This window comes from Bacillus rossius, chromosome 1, assembly GCF_032445375.1.
Source record: "Bacillus rossius redtenbacheri isolate Brsri chromosome 1, Brsri_v3, whole genome shotgun sequence".
Taxonomy (NCBI): domain Eukaryota; kingdom Metazoa; phylum Arthropoda; class Insecta; order Phasmatodea; family Bacillidae; genus Bacillus; species Bacillus rossius.
The window spans coordinates 90438001-90463609 of NC_086330.1; the positions used below are offsets into that span (position 1 = coordinate 90438001).

Genomic DNA, 25609 nt, shown 5'->3' on the forward strand with positions numbered 1-25609 from the left:
GCCTTCCCCTGCGCTTCCTCCCCTACATTATTTCCCTTCTTTATCCCTTATTCGTCGTTCCTGCTCCCTCCCCTTTCACACGCTCCGCCCAAGTGACCGTCATCTGCGATCGGGTTCTGCGCACATTGGCCGTGGTGTTGTTCCAGGCGAATTCTGAACTGATACTAAAATACTTGATACTTTTCAAGTGTACTAGTTTGCCGTTCCTGATACAGGCACGTATCAGTAACAAAGTATCAGGTTGATACTTTTCGACCCACCTCTAACACTGGCTGACTTAGTTAAAATGTGTCTAATAAATCTATCTATTTTTTCCATTAAACTTTGCCATAATTCCCTGTTTTCAACAATACATTTAATAACTTTTTCATGTATATGGAATAGTAAGTACTTTTAGAGTACAAGTATAAGAAATTAAACTTCTGAAGTGAACTAAATGATATATTGCTATCTAAACTAATTTTTTTATTTGATAAATAAAATGAATAGAACTATATTTTGAAATGCTATTCAAAATTAGAACTCTAGAGTTGATACATTAAAACATATGCATGCACAATATTCCTAATGTATAGATGTCAAAATAATTTAGACTTTTCCATGCCACATTTTACAAATCAACCGAAAAGGTGTTCAATGTTCAAGAAAACCAAGATTATTCTTATCAAAAGTAACTCATTGCCATTTTATATTTTTTTCATTAATCATTAAAAATTATCTCAAGGCGGAAATAAATCAATGGATATCAACAACATATGCTATAGTCAATCCCAATTTTCATTATACAAGGTCGTAATACTACATGTTCTGGGCCTAGTTTAAAAACTAAATTATCCAAGACTAGGTATTAGGTGACATAATACCAGTGACAGTAAATCTAGCTAAACCTATGTGGTGACCACTGAATCAAAAAGGATAAAGGAATTAATTTTAGTACCATACCAAATTTGTGTTTCAATTGCAACTATATAAGGCAAATTTTTTTTATTGATAAATTAAATTTTCAATGGGCTTTTTTCCATAGACACCACCTTATTCTGCCATCCAGCTGTTAATGTGATAAAACCTATGTTTTCCTCATAAAAAACTTTTCAAGGAACAATTAAAAAGATTTTCTATCAGACAACTTTTTTCTATTACGTTGAGGAATGTCTATGTTTAGATATTCAAAACAGAATTGTAGATGTTACATTTATTCTGTGTAACTCTGTGAGTGAGTCTGATTTCATTTGAAGGACTCGTGAATGTGGTTACGCTCAAAATATAGTTTAATTTAGTTGACAACTATAGACAAACAATATTTATTGAATGTATTTGCAAACAATTTAAGAAACAAATATGGTGCTGTTGCACATTATAAGTTAAGGATGATTTTGCCTAAATTGGCAAAAATTGGCAAAAATCATTTAGGCTAACAAATGAGTAGCTATGTACCAAGGTTATGTAGATTTTCCATGCTGGAGGGATTTTCAAATCAAAATCACATCATTCTAATTGTTTGGAAGAAATTGTTGCAGATGGAACATATCACTTGTTTTTTAGTATTTCATTGATTTTTCATGTCATGCATGTTAAACATAGTATTTTAATCATGTTTAATTTGATTTACTGTTTGTATTGTTTTTTTTTATTTGACACATGTTATGTTACTTGACAAGTGGAAATTTTGTTCTGAACATAACATTTCTAATATTTTTTTGTTTATAGCAGGAGACTCCCCCATTGACAAAACAGTGATAACTAATATTTCCCACTGAGCACCACAGCGCTAACTTTAGCTTAATCTATCTAGCAAGAACTAGAACAAAGTTTATACTTCCAATTGCACATATATCACACCAAATTTTAAAAAACCTTGCATGCCACCAAGGAATGTGTAAAGTTATTTTGATGACTTAAATAAAACTTTTATGCTCAGATGTTTTCACACACTGTAAATATTGCTACAATTTTTCTGTGAAAAAAAAAAAAAAAAAAACATTTGTTCTCTTTAATGTATTCACACACTTTCCACCAAGGCAGTCTGACAGAGTAGTCTATCAAGGACTGATCTAAATAAACTCTCCATATTGTATACTGTGCCAATCTTTTCTTCTTCACCAAACCCTCTACTGACATCAATCTAACTCATAAATAATGATCTTATACTTTTATCTCTTCATAATATACATCCATGTCCAAATGTCTCTCTTCTTCTCATCAAACTTTTAACATACTTCTGCCCTCATCGTGTTAAAGTACAATTTTATTGTGTTCTTTATCTACCCACATTAAAGCATGTAATTAAAACATAGATTTAACACTAAAACCTATAACACGACAGAAGGCAAAACAACCTGCGCACACCCCACTGTCATGTGATGAGCGCGTCAGCCAGTGGAGGGGGTCAATCAAGCAGCTGCCTGCTAGCTGAGCACATCGGTGCATGCGGTCTGCGTTACACGATCCGATTCATTGATTGGCTGGCTTCTACAACGGAATTTAAATTGAGTATTAAATTGGGCACACCACTGCAGGAACAAGCATGGTAGATGTAGTTTACAAAGCTGCAACATATTTTAGCTACAAATTTTCATGTATTATGTTGCTGAAACTAATGATAAAGGTTTTTCGATATCAACAATTGTACTAATTCTGACAAAGGGAATGGGAACCAGCAAAACAAGTTTGATTATTTGTCACCATCATGTAAAATAAACAGAGCACACAAAAGTAATTAAAGTGGACGTAGAAAAATCCTAGGGTATTATTCTCTAAAAGAATCTGTCCCAAAATTAAAAAACTGCAGAGAAATACTTGAGAAATTTGTTGTTAGGTTTTTGCTGGGAAGAATGTCAAATCTAAGAGAAATATTTTGGTTGAAAAGATTGAAATAGCTATTTGTCGAAGGTGCTACCTCGAACAAGTATGTACATGAATTTCGTAAGACTGGACGAACTGTAGTTATTGCTGACAAAATCCCAATCATACCACACATGGCATATTATTGGCACTGAAATATGGAAATTGGCATCATAAAATCTATTAGGACAGGTCTACAATTAATTATTGTGCATGTATATGGAAACAAACACTTGATTCTGAAAGGTTAACTTTTTTTTAAGTCAAAGCTGAAGTCTGGAGATAACTTTGATGATAAAAATTTTGAAACCTTTCACTGAATGTGAAAGTAAATTACAGCCTAATTTCTCTGACGAATCAGTTACCATAGTGTTCAGTTGAACAAAAACCTACTGCATCATACCTAAACAAGGCTTTCAAAACTGGCTGACTAGCAACACAGATGGAAATGAATCTTTTGTTTTTAGTATAAAGTGGGCCAGCAAAAAAAATAAAAATAGTTTGTTGATTATTTTTTCTTGTTCACACACGGCGGTAACTTTTTATGCCGGTTTAAATTTTCTGAAGTGACATATATGTGTTAAATGGATACAAAACACTTTGCTAAAATATTGAAGTTACATTTTGTTGCTATTTATATATAATATATGTTCATAAAAATTATTTTAAGCCAAGCCTTTGTAAGTACTATAAATTTATAAATATCTGAAAGACAATCTTGTAACAACGCAACTACTTTCAACTACTACTTTCAACTTTACTGTCTCAGGGCATGTCAAAACATGCTTGGGTGACAAGAGGATTCTTTCCACTTTGTTGATCACTACTCACAGCAGTAGACAGAGGGCATGACACGGATGATGACTACGATGGAAGCTCTGGGATTGTCAGAGTGCGCAGCACGAAGCAACTGTGCTTGGAAAACACAGTTGTCCTCACTCTGCAACAGTGGAGACATTTCCTTTGTGAAATAAAGTCCATAATACATATGAGCAAATTATTTTTGATTTGCAAATTAAATAAATTTTTGCAAAGAAATATCAGGAGATCTTTGAAAGGTTTCAAGTTAAATTTTAAAAATTATGTTGTTTTCAAAATAACAAATACCTTAGCCATCAGGAAAATACAATGGTGGAAACAAATGAATGGAAAAAAATCTCTTTCGGCACAGCCTACAGGCGTAGGTAGATTTTGAAGTACCTATCTATTTATTTTGGGAATGTGCTGGAAACTTCTATAAAGTTCTCGAAAATTAAAAAAAATTAATTTACATAAGTTAATATCCTATAAGTTCTACAATTTTCCAAAATGATTGATAAAACAGGTTTTCCATATTTCGTGCAGAAAAAATATTTCAAATGTTTTTAAATCAATGATTTCAGCAATGAATAGTGTATGTTACACTATTTTTTATATTATGCTTTCTAAGATAGTAGTGAATTTTTTTGACCAACAAACACTATTTTTTATCCTTTGCATAAATACGTACGTAGGTGTATAAACATTAGCTTTGGACCAAGGCTTAGGAAATTACTAACATGGTTTATACTAAATTCAAACAAATTTGATAGTAAGGGAGTTTAAATATTTTAAAATTACAACTCCCCTGTTTTTACTATAATAGTTTGTTATATCAAAAATTGTTTCAGACATTAGTTTAAGATAATGTTTAAAATTTTTATAATACACTATAACGGAATTGATAGTACACAAAATAAATTATTTATAATATTTTTTTGTCTATGTTATTTCCCTTCCTTGCAGTAAAGGTTGGTTACAGAAATATTTACTTTATATGTAAGTTTTAGACCAAATTTAGGAAGTAAAAATAATTGAAAACTGATTCAATAGTGTAGATGGTACGGAAGTTATATTTATATATTTTGTTCCAGACCCTGTTTTAGATAATTTTAGATGATTTGCAATCAATTTTTATAGATTCTACAGTTAACATAATAAGGGAATCATGATTATTTTTTGGTCGTTTAATTTTTTTTTTCCCACCCTTTGATACAATGGTTGATGTATCAAAAATTGTTTCAGACAAATATTTGGATAGCATCTTTAAGATTTACAAACAATATTTACGTATTTGATTTTTTACCTACTAAGGGAGCTATAATTTTTTTTTAGTCAACCCCTGTTTTTTCTACCCCTTGCAGTAGTAATTAGTTGTGTAAAAAATTATTTTAGACTAAAGTTATAGATAATATTTTACGGTTTCACAATAAATTACAACAGATTTAATACTTTAATATATAAATTATACATATATATTTTTTTTTTCACACTTATTTTTTCCCTCAACCTCTGCAGGAATGGTTAGTCTTATTAAAAAAAATGTTTCAAACAAAGGTTTTTGATTAAAATTATAATATAATAACAAACAATTTGAACAGATTTAATAGCATGCCTACTAAGGGAGTTACAAATTTTTTTTGTCCTTCATCCCTTGTTTTTTTTCCACCCATTGATATAATTGGTTAATAAAAAATTATTTCGGTCAAAAGTTTTATATACAATTTTAAGGTTTTACATTAAATAAGAACGGATTTAATAGTGTACATAGTACGGAACTTACAATTTTTTTAAATTCTACCCATGTTTTTTTTCACCCACCTTGCTGCAATGGTTCATTTTATCAAAAATTGTTTTAGACAAAAGAACTAGACAAAAATTAGATGATTTAAAAATAATCTGAATGGATTTGACAGTGTGCCTATTAAGAGAGTTATGAATTTTTTATGTCCTTCAACACTTGTTTTTATCCCCATATCTTCCTCTAATTCCTGGTTGTATAAAAAAAATTATGAATTTTTATTCATTCTGCATCTATGTTTTTTTCATCCTCTTGCTTCAATGGCTCGTTTCATTAAAAATTGTTTCAGACAAACGTTTTACATAAAATGGATATGATTTACAAACAATTAGAACAGATATAATAGTGTGTCTACTAAATGAGTTATGGATTTATTTGTCCTTCAACCCTTGTTTTTTTTTTATCCTTTGCTATCATAGTTAGTTGCATTAAAAATAATTTCAAAAATATTTGTAGATAATATTTTTAGGTTTTACAATAAATGAGAATGGATTAGGTATTGTACATGGTACAGAAACTATGATTTTTTTTTAAAAATTCTACTGCTTTTTTTAAAACCTTTTTTCTGCAATGGTTCATTTTATCAATAAAAGTTGTAGATAAAAATTATACCATTTTCAAATAACTTGAACGGGTTTTATAGTGTAACAAATAAGCGCGCTATGAATTTTTTTGTCCTCTTACCCTTGTTTTTTCCACCCCTTGCAGTTATAGTTTGTCGTACCAAAAATGTATTTTGACAAAACTTTTTGGTATTACTCAGAGTTATATGTTCAAATGGATGAAAAATTTGTATGATTACAGGAGTCATAACAATTATTCTTTTTTTTTTCTTCAAAAAACCTTCCCCATTTCTAACCTTTTGGTGGAATTTTGCCTGTAAATGAACTCGATCAAAATTTTCCAATGCTATATTTTATGTATCAGTTTGGAAGTGATTTATGCAAAATTACGAATTTTATCGTGTCCATAAAATTGTGATATGTATATGTATATATGAACTTTTTAGTTGATTATAGTTTTGTGGTCTATGGACCACAAAAAAAAATATGTAAAAAGTTCCTGGAAGTTGCACCATGGTAATGGTTACAATAGGTAGTCTTTCTTCAAAATCTACCTAATAGACAAACCAAGAATTTTTGTTGTATAGATTGATATCCATATTTATTAATAAGGATATATTTATGTATTTATTTTTTGTGTAATTAATTATATACCTAGTGTTACATTTTACTGTTTACCTGTATATTTGAATACAAATTATAATTTAAATTTCTGAAAGAATTTTTGCTGCCAAACTTTGATACCTAGCTTAGTAAATACATACATTACCCATAACAACCAAGGTAGGTTATGAATATTTTCATCAATAGTAACAGTTATTTATTTGTGAATTATATAGTTAGGTATTCTACTTATTGCACATTTATACAAGGAAATAATATGGCTGTTATGTCATATACATAAAAAAAGAGCTAATAAAATGCAAATTAAAATTATGACTGAATCTTTGTTTTAGAGTACTTATCTCTCATATGATGTGATAAATTAGCAAATAAAACAAAAATTTAAAACACAGTTATTCTATTAATAAAAACTAAGTTAAGTCTCATTTAATAGGGTTTACATGGAGATTAAGTATGTAGAACATTTGGGGTCTTGTATGAATATTTCTGTCATGTTTATAATTATGTAGTCATTTAACATGCATACATTACCCATTGATACTTACATTAGAAATATTTTCATCAAAATTAACTTGTGCTGCAAGATATATTTCATAAAAGTTCTTCAAAAATGGTTACCTACAAAATAAAAGCTCAATTAGGATTTTTCAAATTGGAGATACAATCAATTATCTCAATAATAATGTATATTTTATGCCATAACTTATTGCTGACAATGGAAAAGAATACAGAATCAAAAGTGTGTTGAAATCATGTGTTTAAAATTTTTGCTCATTATAATTTGTAATAAAAAAATAACTAATCATAACTCGAGACACTTTAGGAACAATCAAAATAATAATAAAAAATTGGTGAATTTTCAATAGAAATAATGTTAATTTTATCTGTTTTATAGGTACATGCAATAATGTTTACAAAACCGGTGTCTACTGTTTAAATTTGCACAAATGAAAAATATAATAAATACAAAAAAATTAAGTAAAATACAAAGTTGTATAATTGTGTATTTAAGTCTTGGATACATTAATATGTTTGATTAAATTAATAATTCACAATCGCCTAGTTATTTGGTTGCATTAACAACACGTGTGCTGGTTTTGTGTACACGTGAAGTTGAAATTATTACATTGGCAAACAAGGGTTGTCGCCGAGGGGTGAAGGCATGGAACAACAGGTAGAACATGAGGGAAAAAGATTTAGTTTGCCTTTAAAAATTTCCTACAAACTTTAAAGTACCGGTCATACTTGTTTTAATTAATGCAAGTGACATAAAATACATAACACAAGAACTGACATATATTTTGCCGACATTTCAAATTAGTAAACAGCCACACAGCGGCAGATGCAAAATTTAAAGTTGCGATTTAAAAATAATTAAAACCACTTTTAACTGATTTGAAACAAAATATTAAAATCGTAGCGAGATAAAATTATACTCAATTCTTAATTGCAACTTACCTTTTAAATACTACTAATTAGATTTTAAAAAATATTAATTTTCTTAGAAAAATAGAACTTCTCCATAAACAAAAATACAAAAAAAAAAAACTACATTTCTCTTGAATGTATATCCAGGCATCCAGGGTTGCAATGTTTTCAGTCAGGCCAACGACAAAATTTTATTTTACCTTTATAACTTTTTCTCTTAAAAATATTAGATTTTTTTAATATGTTACTTTGAATATGTATGCATATTTGTAGATAATATGATTTAATGGGAATAAATTAACCCTCATTAGTCTTTGAAAAAGACAATTAAGTGATAAGAAATGTATACCAATATAGCTTGCTTCTTTCTTGAAACAACTTATATCTAGCTTCACCTGAACAATAACCTATGTTAACAGAGACGGCAGATGTTGATTAGAAAATCAATGGCATTATAACAGTTCTAAATGTCATTTGATCGGTACATGCAAGGTTTGCCAACATATTGGTATTTCGCCAACTTAACATGGCGTCCGTTAGTAAGTGGTTGTAAAGTCAGTTCCCTTGAAATGTTGCTGTTATATTCGAAAACTGTGCATACCCGGTAAAATTGTAGTCTTCAATTTGTTGTGTAGTGTTTGTGACGGTGTTCCAAATCACTAAATCATTTTAAGTCATATCGGTGTTTATTATTGTAAATAGTTATAAACCTTTTATTTTTTTTAGATGTTCATTAGTTGCCATGTATTTTTATTCTCTTGTGTTTAAGGTACCATTTAATATTATACATTTTACAAATGATATTAGTTTAGTAAAAATCATATATTCACCAATTACTTATGCACGTAAATTAATTCCACACTAAGTAAATCGATTGACCTAAAATTATTTTGGTTCTATCTATTTATACCTACTTTGTATGTCACTTTTTGTTATTAAAGATTCCTGCTACCTAGCACATCTTATTTATATAGGCACTTTGCCCTTGAAGTGAAATAATAAGTGGTATTTAACAAATGGGGCTGTTGCTAAGTAAATAGTGTTGTTTCCAAAATCACCATTTGCTTCATTTGGATACATTTTCCTGAAGCCCATTCGCTGTTTGTGACGTCATAATTTCGCTCTCAATTCACATGAAGGGTACAAAAACACTTAAAATGCTTATTTTGACAGAGGGAATGTTTCTCATTTTTTTGGTGACCATTAGACAGGTTTTCATTCTCAAGTGTTTATATTATTTGTAAATTTTTAGGATTGGTGACCATCAATTTCTGCTAATTAAGGGCATGTAAATTTTTTTTTTTTTAATTTTCAAGGGCATTATATATTTTCAAATGACTTAACCAAAAAAAATTTTTGGTATCTAAGTACAGTGGCAGGTTTTTGCTCTGGCATTCTATGGTTTACATATTCTGTAATTCAGACCAATTGAGCGCTTACATTTTGATGATGTTGATTGGATTCTTACTGTTGACCTTGGACACCAGGTCTCATTACTGTACTACCAGCATTTTTAATTTGCCCAGTGTTTATTGTTACTGTTGGTTTTTATTTCTGTACATGGTTTCCTTTTTCCTAGTATGTTATATTTCATATTTTCACACTTAGTATTTCTGTTAAAACTACTGATGTTTGATAATCCAGCAACTACGTTAATCCAGTTTAGCAGTGGTCCCGAATATGCCAGATTAAGGGGCTGGCCTAGTCAGGCGTACTTGTGTGAGTTGTAATGATAAGGTCGATGCTTGCTGGTGCTTGTAGTGCAGTTATCGCCTCTCATTGCAAGGCTGTGGACCTATGCGTAGTCTTCTCTCGTCGTGCGTAGGGCAACTATGACATTTGAGCGGTAACCATAACGTCATATGGTCAAGAAATGAAGATAAAGGTGTGATGCAAGTCCTTTGATTGCTTTTAAGAATCTACCAGGTGTTTCATGCCAAAATATTATTTTGAAAACAATATTTAGCCATTTTCACTCTTCTAAAAATTCATTTTTTAAACAAAATATGGAAACATAACAAGTCTACCCTCAGGGTATTCTTAAATTCTTTTCTTAAACAGACACCACTCTTTATATTGAGCAGTTTTCAACTAGCATGGTTTCTTCCAAAAATGTGCAACCGTATGTTTCACCAGGTGTGCGGGGCTCTTAAAAGACTTTTCACTCATAACTTACTTGTTATAACCAATACAGAAAAAAAATTAATGAGAGTATAAGGGTGTCCTGTTGAATGATACACATTTGAAATATACACAAGATCATTAAATTGTGAAGGGATCGAAGGTGAATAATTAAGAGCTTGTTGCAATGAATTCAGACACAGCCCAGGCATGATGCAACTGTAATTCGTAAAACCTGTAAATATCTGCATACATATTTATCCTGGTCACTTGTGTAGTGGTTATTGTAGTGATACAGTCATACTGCAAGCAAAGAATAAATTACCATTTGTAAACAGCTTTCTGATTCGTTAAAAAAATTCTCAAAAGTGATTTTTTAGGTTGAAAAGATTGCCCTATATTTTCCAAAAAAAAAATTTCTATTTCTAGCATCCTAGTGTGTTATACATATTTAAACAGATGAAAAGCTGTGGAAATTAAATTAAATTTTTTTTATTGTTTTAATTGTGATCTAAGTATATAGCTACAATAGGACATGTATATGTGCAGCACAAGTTACCGTGCTGTATTTATCTGAATGACAGCTTTGGAAACATTCTGATTGTCTTTTTCCCCACAATTCAAGTGTGCCCATAATTGTTGATACAATGTAGGTACATACAACAAATTCTAATGGAACAATTTTAAACCATTGTCAAAGCATTTAGGTTTTGAGATGATTAATAAAAAATATATTATGTAATAACAATTTCATCAAAATAACAATGCATATCTACTAAATAATAATAAGCTTTAGCAGTATGTTTTTTTTTTTTTCACTTGCTTTAAAAATAGGCTGCACTTGTATTTCATTAATGCAGTATTCCATACAGTATGCCCAATATGTTTTCTCATATTTCTTTAAAAATAAAACTATGTATATATTTTCTTTATTTACTTAATTTAGATAAACTTATTTTACATAGTCAAATTGATTAAATAATTTTATAAAGATACTTGGTACATTTTATGTACATTTGAAAATGACAAGGAATAATAATGCAATGTAGTGGAGATTGCGGAACTAGTGTCTTAATTTATTTTGCTGACGTTAATTTTTGTGTGTAAAGTTTAGTGATGGCTACATTAATGTAAAAAAATTAATAAATTGTCAGAAAATATCACTAATTTAATTATGTGATTGTATTACAATTGGGTTTGTTTCTCGATAGCCCATGCTGTTACTCTCTAGAATAATCCTATATACAGGGTGTATCAAAATTCATGTTACAATGATTGAGGGTAGAAAGCTCTTATTATTTGCAACCATTTTTGCCAATAAACATGTTGCCAGAAACATGTAGTTAAGCCCCTGTAGCCCCAGAAAGAGTCAGCGTAGGCAACCCGTTGTAGAATGTTATGTTGTGGATGTGCGGGCGTTCGAGTAGAGAAATAACCTTTTTAATCATGGCACAGATTTTAATTTCACTCTGAAATCAATCACAGCTTCGGCTTTCTTTCACAACATTGAAATTGTTGCATACGTTTTAACAACGTGACAGCCTAAAGCAACGGCTCAAAAACACGCCCACCTTGAGTGACACAGAGGTGGCAACGGCGAATCATGTTTTCACGTATACGCTGAAGCATGTGTGGAGTCGACCTTATGATTTCGAACGCTTCATGATTCGCTGTGTAAGCTCTTCTACCGTTTCTACTGGCGTAGCTTAGATAAGCTCTTTTACGTAACCCCACAGAAAGTAATCTAACGGGGTTAGGTCCGGTGAACTTGGCGGCCATGCGACAGGGCCCGCTCGTCCAATCCATCAGTTTGGAAATGTTTGGTTTATATACTCTCGCACTTGCAGGGAAAAATGAGGTGGTGCCCCGTCATGTTGGTACCACATCACACGTCGGACATGCAATGGAACCTCTTCAGGAAGACCTGGTAGTTCGTTCTGAAGGAAGTGGAGGTATCCGGCGCCGGTAAGTCGTGGCGGAAGAAAAAAAGGCCCGATGAGTACGCCATCAACAATACCGGTCCACACATTAACTGAAAAACGTTCCTGGCGAGCTGTAACACACGTTGCATGCGGATTGACATCATTCCAAACATGACTGTTGTGCGAATTGAGAATAGCGTCTTGAGTGAACTTGGCTTCATCGCTGAATAAAACCGCTAACTCGGGGTTCCTCAATACTCTTGGAATGTACCAACGCGAAAAGGTCATGCAAAGAGGATAGTCCGCCGGACCCATGTGTTGCACTTTTTGAAGGTGGTACGGATACAAGAGTTGCTCATGAACTCGCCAAACAGCCATTTTGTCAGCGTCCATATTGGAACCTTCTGCCCTTGTGCTTGTATTCGGACTCTCCTCAAATCTCTGAAGTACATTTTCTTCAAAACTGGGATTACGAACCCTGCGTGGAGCACCAGCATTTGGTCTTGTGACGGCACATGTACCAGTATCACGCATTCGCTGAGTAAGTCTTGCAAACATGGTGTGAGCTGGAATCCTACGACCCGGATATCGTTCTTCGTACAGACGACGGGCGGCTCGTCCATTTTGTCTAGCTTCCCCTTAAACAAGCAGCATGTCCGTGTACTCACTAAACGTGTACTCCATTGAGCTCCACTAAAACGTCGCCCTTTTCAGAACCACAGCGAAAGAAATGACACCACGAGTTTGATTGTACGACAGAACAGTCAACGACAGACCACCAATGATATCAAAACACACTGCGACACTGCGATGTCACGCTGTGCAGTGCTATGGCACGGCACGAACAAAAGAAAAGAGGTGAGGGCGCCACCAACGGAAGTAAAAAGGGGCAGGGGTCAGCATTCAACATCGTACAGTCCTCTCGAGCGCTGCCCGGCGTCATAAACACGTAATTCACCACAGCATCGTCTGTCTCGCACAAAGCCCAACGGGTTGCCTACGCTGACTCTTTCTGGGGCTACAGGGGCTTAACTACGCGTTTCCGGCAACATGTTTATTGGCAAAAATGGTTGTAAATAATAAGAGCTTTCTACCCTCAAGCGTTGTAACATGAATTTTGATACACCCTGTATAGTTATGCTCATCACTCAGCACTCACTCACTGACTCTGTAATGTCAAATAGATATGTATACCTTGGAGACAAGAGTATCATGAAGCACAAATATTAACCTTCTTCATAGAGATAAGTGTAAAAAAAATGAAAGTGTATCAGTAGAGTAACATTTAAAATACATTTACATAATTGAAACACACCTTAGTTATTGAATTAAAGTGTTTGTTATATTCATTTTTCATTGACCCTTAGGTACCTTTAGAATAACTTGGCTTATTATTATTAAAAAAGCTTCTATATAAGAAAGTTTAGCTCTAAACTAAATAAGACTGTGAAAATTTTTCCCTTATAGAAAATCTAAGTTTACGTCACTGGGAATCTTTTGATGATATTTTGAATTTGTACTTATGCCCTTTTGAAAATTTGGTTTTTATATTTTTTAAATATGCTTGTATCTTTTGAGTATATAAATTTTTTTTAAAAAAATTGTTTATATTTTTGTGGTAACTTAAGGCGATTGGTGCATGGAAAATATTACGACAAAACTAATTTAACTGTACATATTTATTTTTGATGCTTCTTTTTAAGACATAATATACCTAGGATATTTTTAATAAACTTTTTTTTACTGAGTTATGTCATTTTAAATGCATTTATTTTTATTCCAAGCCAGAATTATTTAGAAAACACATAATTATGTTAAACTTAAGTATAGTTCAAGAAACGAGTGTACGAATAGGTTTCTGCACATATAAAAGTAAGAAGAAAAAATTTCATCGTCAAAATTACAGTTTAATATTGACAATTTCCATGGATCACTGCTGGACTACTTCAGGAGCGATTTAAAGAATAAATTTAAATGAAAATGAAAACATAATTGGCAGAACACTATTGAGTTTTGTATATATTTTCATATCCTTTTGTTTTTGATACGATCCGACTCAAAACATGCCCTCTGGAGTGACAGTTCTAGTGCTGCGTGTAAAACTCTCGCCGCCGGGAAGAATGTCCCCGCGACGTGGCGCTGAGGGCGGCGCTTGTCGCAACCAGGTAGTCCGGCGGAGCTGCGGGTGGGGAGGGGGAAGAATGGGGTGTAGAGGGATGACGGAGAGGAGACCGAAGAAACGGACTGTCAAGGTCGCGCTCATGGAGCTAATATACAGTAATACGTGAGGTGAAGCCGGGTATCGGCTTCCTACGCTGAAAGAAAATGAAAAAGAGTCAAACTCGCCTCGCGCGGCCGAGAATCCTCCAAACTAAACTCGCAACAGCTCCGAAACTATCAAAACAATCAAACTGAAAATTTTACTGGAGTATCTATAAACATTTTTCCCCGCATTGCTTTAATATTTTTTTCGAAACATGAATGCTTTCATTTTTAAAAATTAAATACTTATTTACTGCCAAAATTTTTTGTGATTACGCAGAGTAAATTACAACATCGAGGAAAAATTTTTGTTTGCAATTGTAAGTGGGGGACACTAGCGTATGAAATAAGGAAGAAGCCTCAAATTTTATTTATATACCCCTTTTTGACGCATTCAACCCCATACTTTTATTTTTACAGAGAGTTGAAGTGGGAATAATTTTTCAGTGGGTAACAATACCGACATATGTCTTCGGAACGCACTTCTTTTTGTTATTATACATCTCAAAATTTATAATTTCATACACAACGTTTATAAAAACGAATTCTTACTTACCTCATTTAATCTATTACAAACCTCTTGTAATATACGTGTATTAGTAGAAGAACCAACGTAACATGCAAACCTTAGGTAAACACTGGTAGAGAATTGTTTGGAATAACTGTAATGCTATGCATATACTGACAATGTAAGAAACTTCCAATTTTATTAATTGTTTGCATAAGAATTAATAATTTTAAAAAAATCTTAGAATAGGCCTTATAGACTGAAAACCTTTCACGTAGTTTCAAGTCGCGTACATAAAAGTTTTTTAATATATATAATTACCAAATATTGTTGAATATATTTAACATTTTTATACATGTTACAACACACATATAATAACAAACCTATATAGTATATAAAAAGACAAACGCCAAATTTTAGCATTTTGTATTTCTTTTCTCTGTGTGAATAAAATAACAGTTCTTAACGTAGTTGCTAATACTGTACTATATTTCTAAAAAAAAATTACGAAAACCCCTGACATCGTCACCATAACAATGATAAATTTGCAAAATAATTAAGGCACATTTTTTAATGCAGCGAAGCACACTCTTAAGAGAAATGTTTTAAACTTATGTTGGGATGTAACTAATATCTTAAAAGCATTCTGAAACCGTTACTTTGAGGGAAACCTTAATACACCGAACACCATACCATCCTTTAATCGAGTACGATTTTCGCTTCTTAAGACCCATTTGTCTTCAAAATGCACTGTACTGTGTAAGTAATAAATCAGTCTTAAAATCAGTTAATTATTTTATCTTCCTATTTCGTATTCTAATTGAGATAAATATCAGATAAACATGTGTTACTTGTATCACGACATTAAGGTATTATTTATCAGTAATAAATATTTCATTTTATTTTTTTGTTAACTAATGTGCATAGGGCAGTGCACTAGACATCACTACCTGTGTGTAGTCTTGCGTTACACTTTTTAACGCATTAGAGTTTACATAAAATGATAAATTCAAAATTTCGTTTAAAAGTATAAATATCAGCGATCAATTTAATTAATGTCCAGTATAACTCAGTCAGTAAAACATTCGGAAATATGTATAGGACCTGTTAACCTAAATATTTGTTAACAGTTAAACTGAACTAAGATGTGTTAGAGTGGTTTTTTCTCTGTCCGTATATTAGAGGTATGGAACATCAATAAATATAGTTTAAAAAACTAAAGAAACATGCTTTTAAAGATTATCAAACTAAAAAGTTAAAAATAATTTTAAAATTTAATTTATGACAATAGTATATAAGCAATACTAGTATAAATGAGAAAAAAAGCTTGAGGCGCTTTGTGCCATATTTTTTGTATATTAAGCGCCCCATGCTTTTTTCTCATTTATACTAGTATTGCTTATATACTATTGTCATAAATTAAATTTTAAAATTATTTTTAACTTTTTAGTTTGATAATCTTTAAAAGCATGTTTCTTTAGTTTTTTAAACTATATTTATTTTTAACTTTTTAGTTTGATATTCTTTAAAAAAATGTTTTTTTAGTTTTTTAAACTATATTTATGTATAATTATCATAGGGAAATGAGTTACCGACACTACCTATTACCATCTGAGATAACTATTTGGAGTTGAAACGTCACAAAGAAAAGGTAAAGTCTCTCCGAATCATTTACAGTTAGATGTATGGATATAATCTTAGAATTTACCAGAAAAAAAAACATTCTTTATTTCCGGCGTGGCCGGGAGTAGAACCCACGATCGCTGAATCCGTAAGCTGACGTCTCAGAAGTCGCGTGCCTTAGACCACTCGGCTAACGAACATGATGAAATTGGTGGGACATTTTACAGTGATGAGAAACTCACTCTTAGTCGAAAGAGTTACAGACGGACAGACAAACAAACATACAGGTGAAGCTAATATAAAGCATGTAATAAAATACGCATCTGTCGCCCATTTACTTTAAATACAGAATTATAAACTACATATTGTGAAAACATTCTGCAGCAGTTTTTGCTGAACGGAAAAACACGGATGAGAAGACAGACAAAATGTGTTTGGTAAGTGATTTTTCGTCAAATGAAATGGAACAGGACAGTGCTTATCAGAATGAAATTACAGAACTACTTTTGTGCAAGGAAATGTATTTTACAAAGACATTTCAAGAGAAATCACCTTTAAATGAAATAGATCTTGCTGACATGGAAGAAATAGACTTAGATTTAGAGGCCAGGCCCCTTTCAAGTGACGAAATTTCTCTTGAAGGGCTGAAATATGTTTCTGGCTATATAGCTCACCGTTTCAGAAATAAATATCCTGACCTTGGCACTACGAATTTCAATTCGGAGGACGATAGCTGGATACATGTACAATGAAAGGGTAACTTAAAATGTCCCACTAATGAATTTTTTGAATTAATAAAGATCGCTGAAATGTGTTTTGATAATATTCATGGCAACAATTTGTGCAAAAAGAGCGGATTTTTGAATCACTGACTAAAATTATTTGCGGAACTACTGAAAATAAATATCCAGAAGAAGTTATATACTGTTTTGTCAGGACAAGAACGTATATGCGTATCAAGTATTTGAACATGAAATATTTTAACGAACAAGACCAAAAACGCAAAGAAAGAAATAAGATGAGGAAAACTACCCTCTAAGATTTTTCAGTGTGATAGTGTCCACTTTCCTTCACCATAATATGTATGTTCATAATTTATTTACGATGTTTTTTAATTTCTATATTAATTTAAGAAAAGCATTTATTGTGAATATCGCAGCAATTATGTAGGGCTTAAGGTATTTATTGTATTCCAAATATTGAGTATGTCATTTTTATTGCCTTTATTAAAAATAATATATATATTAACAATGTAACAAAATTGCGATATTTTTGTATTGCTATTGCAATTTCGTTTCTTGTAAACATTATTGTAGACTGTTTCATATTGAAATTAAATTTGCTATAGGGTTGTTTGTATTTTAATTTTACAGTTATAAGATTTTTTATATGTTGTTTACTGTTTACAAACATTTGAAAAATATTTCCTTAAACATATTTCCATTTCCATGGCAATAGTCTTGTTAGCTTTTCGGGTAACTCTTCTACATGGATGATAAGATGGTGCGACATCTAAAACATATCACACCACCTTTACATAACTATAAAACTAAGAGGTGTTTTCTTTACATAATATTAAAGCACAATGTTTCCTTGTGGCGTAGGTGATTTAGAATTTCCATTTATCTAGAAAAATGGGTTTTCAGAATGTTTTTAACACACAGTGTTTGGGAAGGTTTTTGAAGAAAAAAATTGACTACGCGTTTTATTTTTTTGCAGCTGAATTTGGGCACTTGCATGAAATATAATTAATCCGTAGGAAGCGCAATGGTTTAAAGTATTGATGTTGAAGATTTGAAAAGATTTATTGAAATAGTGTGAGAGAATGAGCGAGTTGAGTGAGAAGAGTGCGGGAGTGGCCACATGACGTCTGCGCAGTTGCGGACAAAAAATAATCCATTCTGCCTCCCCATGGCGAAGAATGAGTGAAAGAGAAACCTGATAAACATTCCCCTCCTCCGGGCACGATAGAACCTTATCGGCTGTGTGTTAGAGGGAGCGCGAGATACAACCTTCGAGGTTTTGTTAGTTCCCGCTAGATGGCAGGCCGCAGAGCGATCACCAGCAACACCCTTCCCGTATGAAGGCCATCTCGCCACTGACGAGCTGGAACTAAGCTCCTGACCTCCCTACATAGTAACGGTCACCCACATAGGCATCTAGACTCTTTAGTGGTCATATGATACAAAATTCATTCTTTTCGGGCCTGTGACCGTTTTTTACCGTGCACCAATCACCTTAATTTATTGCTGCTAAAATTATTGGTAAATAGCACAGATGCTCTTAATATATGTATATATAAAAAAAATATGTCTAATTTTTTTTATTATTTTATATACATCAAAATATGTCAAATAATTTTAATTGGCTCAATATTAAAAAAATGGAATTTTTAATAAAAATTTTGTATAATTTAAATTAAAGTGTATTGTTATATTAATTTTTCTACAGGCGTCTTAAGCACCTTGCAACCTCCGTTTCCTATAGACACACTGATTCTTCCACATAACCAACCACATCACCATCAGAAGTATGATAATTGATGTAAAAATAGTATGCTAATTTTTATTTACTTTATTTTGACCTTTGGTTGTAGGTCAAAGCCTTTTAAAGGGCAAACATTACTAATGTCTATCTAAAATACTTCCAGAAGTCCACAGTGGTACATTTTTTTATCTCCTATCATTAAATTAAAGATGAGCTACAATTTAACCTATGAAAAAAAAACCTACTCAAAACCTCCATTTAATAAATTGAATAAGTCTCAAAAGATTCACTGTGGTTCACGGTTTATTAACCTTATCTTGATAATGCATAAACCTAAATAAATAAAAAAAAAGAAAGTAAGGCAGTAGCATCATGGGCAATTGTGGTTTTGTTGCAGCATTGTTAATAATAGTGACACTGCAGTGTGATTACAGTGTGATTACTATTGTGGTTTTACTTTCTAGGAGAACATAAAAATTAGTTGTTTTTTTTTTAAGCAAGGAAGGTGCTTTAAAAAAACTCACTAAACTTTTTCTACCTCTTATGCAATCATAGCCCAAGTAAATGCACACACACTTACAATTAATAAATGATACTACTATACTGTAAAGTTCCTTGTTATTTTGATCAGATCATTCACAAGAAAAAAAAACATTTGTTTTGACCAAATGCAGGTGTTGGAATTCTGTGATATTAAATTTTAAAGACATTTTCTTTTAAAAAATTAAGTTGATTTTTATTTTTAATATGATTTGTTTTCAGCCAGGAGACAAAATACCATCATCTCATTTGTTAATAGAATGACAGCTGCAGTAATGGCCAATGGCAACTGGGATCCAGGTATGTTAATCACATTTATGTCTGGGCATTGTACTAGATTTTTACCATGTTGATTTTGTGTAATTTTTCAAATTAAATAATTGTAGACTGTGCTGCGTGTAAGCTATAGTATTTGGTTACTTAATGCATGTAGTTAAACAAAAATAGCATAAAGCAGTGGCGGATACAGGGGGGGGGGGGATATGGGGTCTCATAATTCCCCTCTCCTTCCCCCCAAAATCATAAAAAAAAAACTTTCAATCACACCAAAAAATGGAAAATGGAAAGTATTTGAAAGCAAACATTGGGAAAAATGGTTTTATTGTCCTCCTTCCCACACATGCATAAGCACATGCCCCCGCGCGCAAAGGCACACACACACATGCACATGCACACGCACATTGAGTAGACTGTAAACTGAATTTTTCCCTTTTCTTAACAACATACCTAATGGGTAGTATAGAGAATCAAATGGCTGGCAGTACAGATGTCTCAACACTCTTCTACTAACTTTTTTTTTTGTGAGGATTAGTAATGCTGATGAGGGAATTAGTAGAAATCTGAAAAAATAATTGGTATTTCTTAAAAAAATTTGTGTAATTTTTCTTAAAAATAGGTGTTATTTTCCTCAGAAATAGGGGTATTTTTCCTAAAATAGTTTTTATTTTATTTCCAGACTTTATGTGACAACCATAGTTTTAAAAGATCAAAACAATATATTGTTAGATGTATTCGAGAAATAATTAACAGGAGCCATTTTGCAACAATTCTAGCAAGAATAATTATAAAACTATGCATGTAGTAAGGTTTCAAAACTAATTTCAATAATTATTAGTCCACAAATATTGGTACTCACATTATACTCAGTGATTTTCATATTGAAGTTTTCATTATACATTTATTTTTTGTCTTTTTAAACATGCCCAACAGAAATGAATGATAAGCAACAGTCTTAAAATGTCTTCGCTAGCTGATTTTTTCGACTGAAATGTGAAGGAATTGGTAAAGAATAATTACGAACATATTCAAATTTCTATAAATATAATAAAACAATTTTCTCTTGATATTGAAAATTGTATTAACATCATTCATTACCTAAGTTAAAAATGTTTTCTAGCACGAGACAATTTTTACTTTTATAGTTGGCTAACTTTAAATAAAAAACATTTGAACCAATGTGTCAATGTCGTTGAGTTAACAAAGATGGCAGTAAAATAATAAAATCATAGTAAACATAGTGTATAAATAACACAAGTTATGCTAAAAATAATGTAATTTATATTATACTAAGCAGGAATAAGTAATTTAGAATCATTATTGTCTTGGATAAATATAAATTTTTAGTTCAGAGTTGTCAATATCGGAACAGTTTAATGAAAGACATGCATCGTCATAAAGTACACAAAAAAAACTGTTTCAATCTTACAGAATCAAGAAAAACTTTTGATTTATCTCTAAATGCTGATGGGGGATCTAACTAGTCAAAAAATGTGATGAACTTATCATAAAGACAAGTGTGCCCATTGATGGGCACATTTTTGTTTACAAACCAGTGAAGCATTTAAGTTTTCCTGTTGCTTAACCAAACCGGTTGAACTGGGCTCGAACTTCTTAGACATTTAATGGAAAAGCTGCTTTTAGAATAGTGTACTTGAATTATGGCGTCTGTAAAGGAAAAAGCAAACTGCACAACCAAAGTTAAGATAATTTGCTTGTGAGCAGAGAGTTTGGTACCGGTAAGTGACAGGCCGCTAAAGGTGTGACAGTTCGGCCAAGTAGTCAGGATCCCTGATAATCCTGGCGAAGGTCCTAGTATGATTCCTGATCAGGTTAGAGATTTTTATTTTGTAGGAAATTTATTTCTCAGGGATCAGGGCTGCAGTAGTCAACTGAAAACCCTAAAAAAATTATGTTGCCCTGTCTACCAAAAGTTCAAGTATGGTCATCCCCTTGCAATCATGATATGTAATCCCTAGCCATCTTTTGAGTGATCAACCTATCATCAACAGTCATTATCCATAGTTATCAATCACAGTTTTGTATTGCCTTGGTATGTGTCATCAGCCAATATTTTCATTTACCGTCATCCACTGCCGTCTTTAATCATCCCTCCTTAACATCCTTTTTCAATCATTCATATATTAGCTGCGCAAAAATTTTTTGCTGATTCATTTTGCAACTTGTTGGTTTTTATTGGTATCTTGGATTTGCTTGTTCAGGTCACTCAATGAAGAAATGACTTCTCTTGAGGACAGAAGCAATGAACAAATGCCATGAAGTCTAGCCATGGTCATGGAAGGGTTACCTTTAGGAAGGGGTGCTGTTTGATGCAGCTCTGTCACGGCTGCTGGTGTCCTTGGAGGAAGCGCGGCAGGCGCTGCCCAGCTCGGAGGAGGAGTTCGGCTTCCTCAGCGACCTGCTGCAGTCGCGGGAGCTTCACGCGCTCGTCAAGGTGCACAACAAGATCGTCAGCAAGGACGACCGCTTCTACCCCACCCTCTCCAACTCCATGCAGATAGCACTGGAGGTGCTGGACGTGGTGGCACCCCGCGCACCGCTGCGCGACGAGTGTCGCGAGCTGTTCCAGCTGCTGCAGCGTCCCCATCTCCAGGTGAGCCTCCAGCCATCTGGGGCTGAGACCACGCCCGACGGCATGGGTTTGTGCATAAGATTTATATAGGGCCTTTCACAGCCACGAATATCATCATCATCATCATCATCATCAAATGCTTCCATTCTGCAGTCAGGCCAACAATGTAAAATGCCTCTATTTTCCTCTGTCATTCCACCATTCCTCTTCCACTGTGTTCCATTCGTCTCCTCTCTCTGCACTCGTAACTATTTGCTCTTCCCATTTTATTCTGGCCTTTTCCATCCAAGCCAAAGCAGAGCAAAAAGCCACAAATGTATGAGGAGAAAATAGTTGTTGATTTCAGACAACCAAATTAATGAACAAAACGAAAATAGATTTCCTTATATACATCATTCATAATGTGAGTTATTGTCTTAATTTCATACAAAAATCTCACATAAAAAAGAAATTTCAGTTTTTCCACTATTTTGCAAATTTTCCTGGCTAATTATCAAAAAAAAATTCTCATAAAAACATTATTTGGACTATTACGAAGAAAAAAATCCAAATCGGTTTAGCCGTTTTCAAGTGATGGCGCTTACCATGGGAACAGCATTTAATTTTTATTTATATAGATACTTAATCTCTAAATGTTATCTTTTGTTTCCCAAATCAAACATTGCATGACATTCTCAGTTTTTCAACAATATCATTTACTATTTTCCTAGTATCCTTTTTTTCCTTTCCAAGTAAGTATAATTTTCTCTCAAAGTAGAATAATGTTAGTGAAGACTGAGCTATACTGGAAATTGGTGACATAAAAAAACAAAATTATGAAAGAATTGATTTTTAAATATTGAGTTGCCATTATTGAAATTGCATATTGGTCTATTTTATATTTGATTAATTTTGGAAGTTTATTTGGAAGAATAACATCTGGCCACAGGTTGTATAAGCTTACCCTTCTCCACATCAGCTGCTGGTGTTTCTACTACAGGCCAGTGTGATAATAATAAGGGAATTAGTGCAGTGAGTTGGCATTACTGCTCTCTGGCATAGCATAATGAAAATCTGGGTTTATCTATTACCTTGTGTGATTTTTTGATATAAATGATAGTTGCCACTTATACATAGTTGTATTTTATTGCATTATATATAGTCAACATTATCAAAACACATGCTTAAGTGTAAGGAAAATGGATTGGTATACCAAATTATTTTTAAAATTTAAATTGGCATGTTTTTTGGTATCATGTGATTGTTTTTGCTGAAGAGTTTGTCATAAATAAACAATATCAGATTATTTTTTTGGATTGCTGCATAATGTTATTTTTTTTGTGTGTTAATATCATGTTCACAATATACGGTATATACTCTTAATAGAAATAAAGCCATATATCTTAAGTCCATGCAAAACAGTGACGTCAAAACCTACTGTATCTTTTCTTTTTACCTTTAGAGACACAGTTCTCTGATTTTGCATAGAGAGGTGAGTACGTTGTAACATTGATGTTTATACTAAAATATTGCAAAATATCTTAGTAAATTCGGCCAGTAAGAAGGGACTGCAAGATGGTGCTGGTGGGTGATGATGTATATACTAGAGTAATTGTGATTTTCATCATCTTTGGTCTGTGTGAGCATCACATACTAAGTAGTTGAAAATTTGCAGGGTTTGTTGTGCGCCCACGATGCAGTTGCACAGAAGGATTACTTCCCGAGGTTGCCAGAGATCCCTCTGGAAGTGGACGAGGATGAGGAAACTATCAAAATAGTTCAACTGGTGAAGAGCAATGAGCCGTTGGTATGTAGTCCCCTGTGCCACAGATTGTGACATGCTTTGGTGGTTTTCGGAAGGAATCAAAGACCTCCAGAGCACGTCACTGTGGATTTACCAGTAGCTGCAGCGGTTTTGTAGACATGTGAAACTCACTGCAAGCAATGTAGTTTTCAAGAGTAACTTGTGCATTCAGTAAATTATATTCAAATATTCAATGTAACTAAGTATATACTTTAATGTAATTTTTGTTGTGTTCCTGCTGCTGCATTGCAAAAGTTTTTTAAAAAAAATGTATCAATACATCAGACTACTATAGGTGTTGGTGTCGGTAAAGAAGTTTCAGAAAAGCTGATCATAGATGAATAAATGTGTTAATTTATGTTGTAATCTTTTAAAATAGTGGGATCCTGAAATAACACATGCAGGAAATGATTAAATATTTGTATGTTTAACACTTAAGCATCACCACTTTCTTTTGTTGTCTTAGTAGTAGCATAAAACACATTACTACTTACATTAGTATTATGTAGTTAAGATACTTGTGTGAAATACTGTTTTCTCAACTTAAAATTACTGTATTTATGATAACTCTAAAGTTACTATTTTGCTATCATTATATATTTCAAGTGACATATTAAATATGTGGTGCACATTTGAAAAATCTTTAGTGTATTCTTCACTGTTTTGCTGCAATGAAAATTTGGGTAAATTTCAGTGATGCATGTATTTTTTTCTTGTATTTTATGCTTTGCTTGTATTGTGTGCTAACAAGTTCTTGATTCAAAGTTAGTTTTCATTTTGTGGAAAATTGTATGAAAAACATTACAATGGTAGAGGTTACCTGAAATGAAAGCTGCGTTGAAGAGTAAGTTGTAAATATGTAAAGTAGCTGTACATGTTCAGGCGTGTGTTTAAATATTTTGTGGTGAATTATAATTAGAAAGTAATATTTTTAGGAGTATTGTTCGAGCCAGTGGTAACTCGGCATTTATTGTTTTTACCGTGCTTTCCCCTCCCAGAGTGGCGCTCAGAGTGTTGAGCCAATCGTGGTAAGTTTTAACCATCCACTTTTCGTTTTCTCATTTCTTTTATGCCAGCCTTATCTTGTCTACTCTTATGCCCCGTTAACGTTCTTAGTTAGTTTTCCCCAACTCATTATGGCAAGTCCCAGTGCTGATGAGAGAGTGGAGAGTAAAAAACAATCAAATCTGAAACTCATGTAATGCTTTCTCGAGAGAAAATTTATTTATTACATTTCCTCATTTGTCCACCCCATTTTCAAGTCCTGTACATTGTATATTTTTTTTGTAGAAAAGCTGTTTTCCCTCTTGTGAAAGTACACATATTGCAAGAGCTTTGTAACACCTAATAGATGCAGCTGTTTTATTTGTAAATAGTAGAATGTTACTGCACCCTGAAGTAATGGCATGTTATTATACGTACATACTTGGAAATTTTAT

General features: G+C 32.6%; 2 protein-coding genes across 23 annotated transcripts in view; one reads left to right on the forward strand and one right to left on the reverse strand.

Moving 5' to 3' along the window:
• LOC134539746 (protein bric-a-brac 1-like) overlaps positions 1 to 8520 on the reverse strand; it is a 694502-nt gene extending 685982 nt beyond the window's left edge. For 2 of the 3 annotated variants that reach the window (XM_063382036.1, XM_063382019.1), the window contains exons 1-3: positions 8086 to 8191; positions 7173 to 7245; positions 3673 to 3781 (exon numbers count right to left, since the gene is read on the reverse strand). The gene's annotated coding sequence lies outside the window, so the exon portion shown is untranslated. Of the gene's footprint in view, positions 1 to 3672; positions 3782 to 7172; positions 7246 to 8085; positions 8192 to 8404 lie in introns of those variants that run through there. The other variant, XM_063382029.1, reaches the window with a different exon arrangement.
• The window catches only part of LOC134539655 (MAGUK p55 subfamily member 7), a 130731-nt gene continuing 113567 nt past the window's right edge, over positions 8446 to 25609 (forward strand). For 3 of the 20 annotated variants that reach the window (XM_063381911.1, XM_063381875.1, XM_063381981.1), the window contains exons 1-5: positions 8448 to 8659; positions 19741 to 19818; positions 22131 to 22408; positions 24042 to 24173; positions 25169 to 25198. In XM_063381911.1, coding sequence (XP_063237981.1) covers positions 19779 to 19818; positions 22131 to 22408; positions 24042 to 24173; positions 25169 to 25198 — 480 coding nt within the window. In that variant the 5' untranslated portion in view covers positions 8448 to 8659; positions 19741 to 19778. Of the gene's footprint in view, positions 8825 to 19740; positions 19819 to 22130; positions 22409 to 24041; positions 24174 to 25168; positions 25199 to 25609 lie in introns of all 20 variants that reach the window. The other 17 variants (XM_063381851.1, XM_063381936.1, XM_063381884.1 and 14 more) reach the window with 13 other exon arrangements.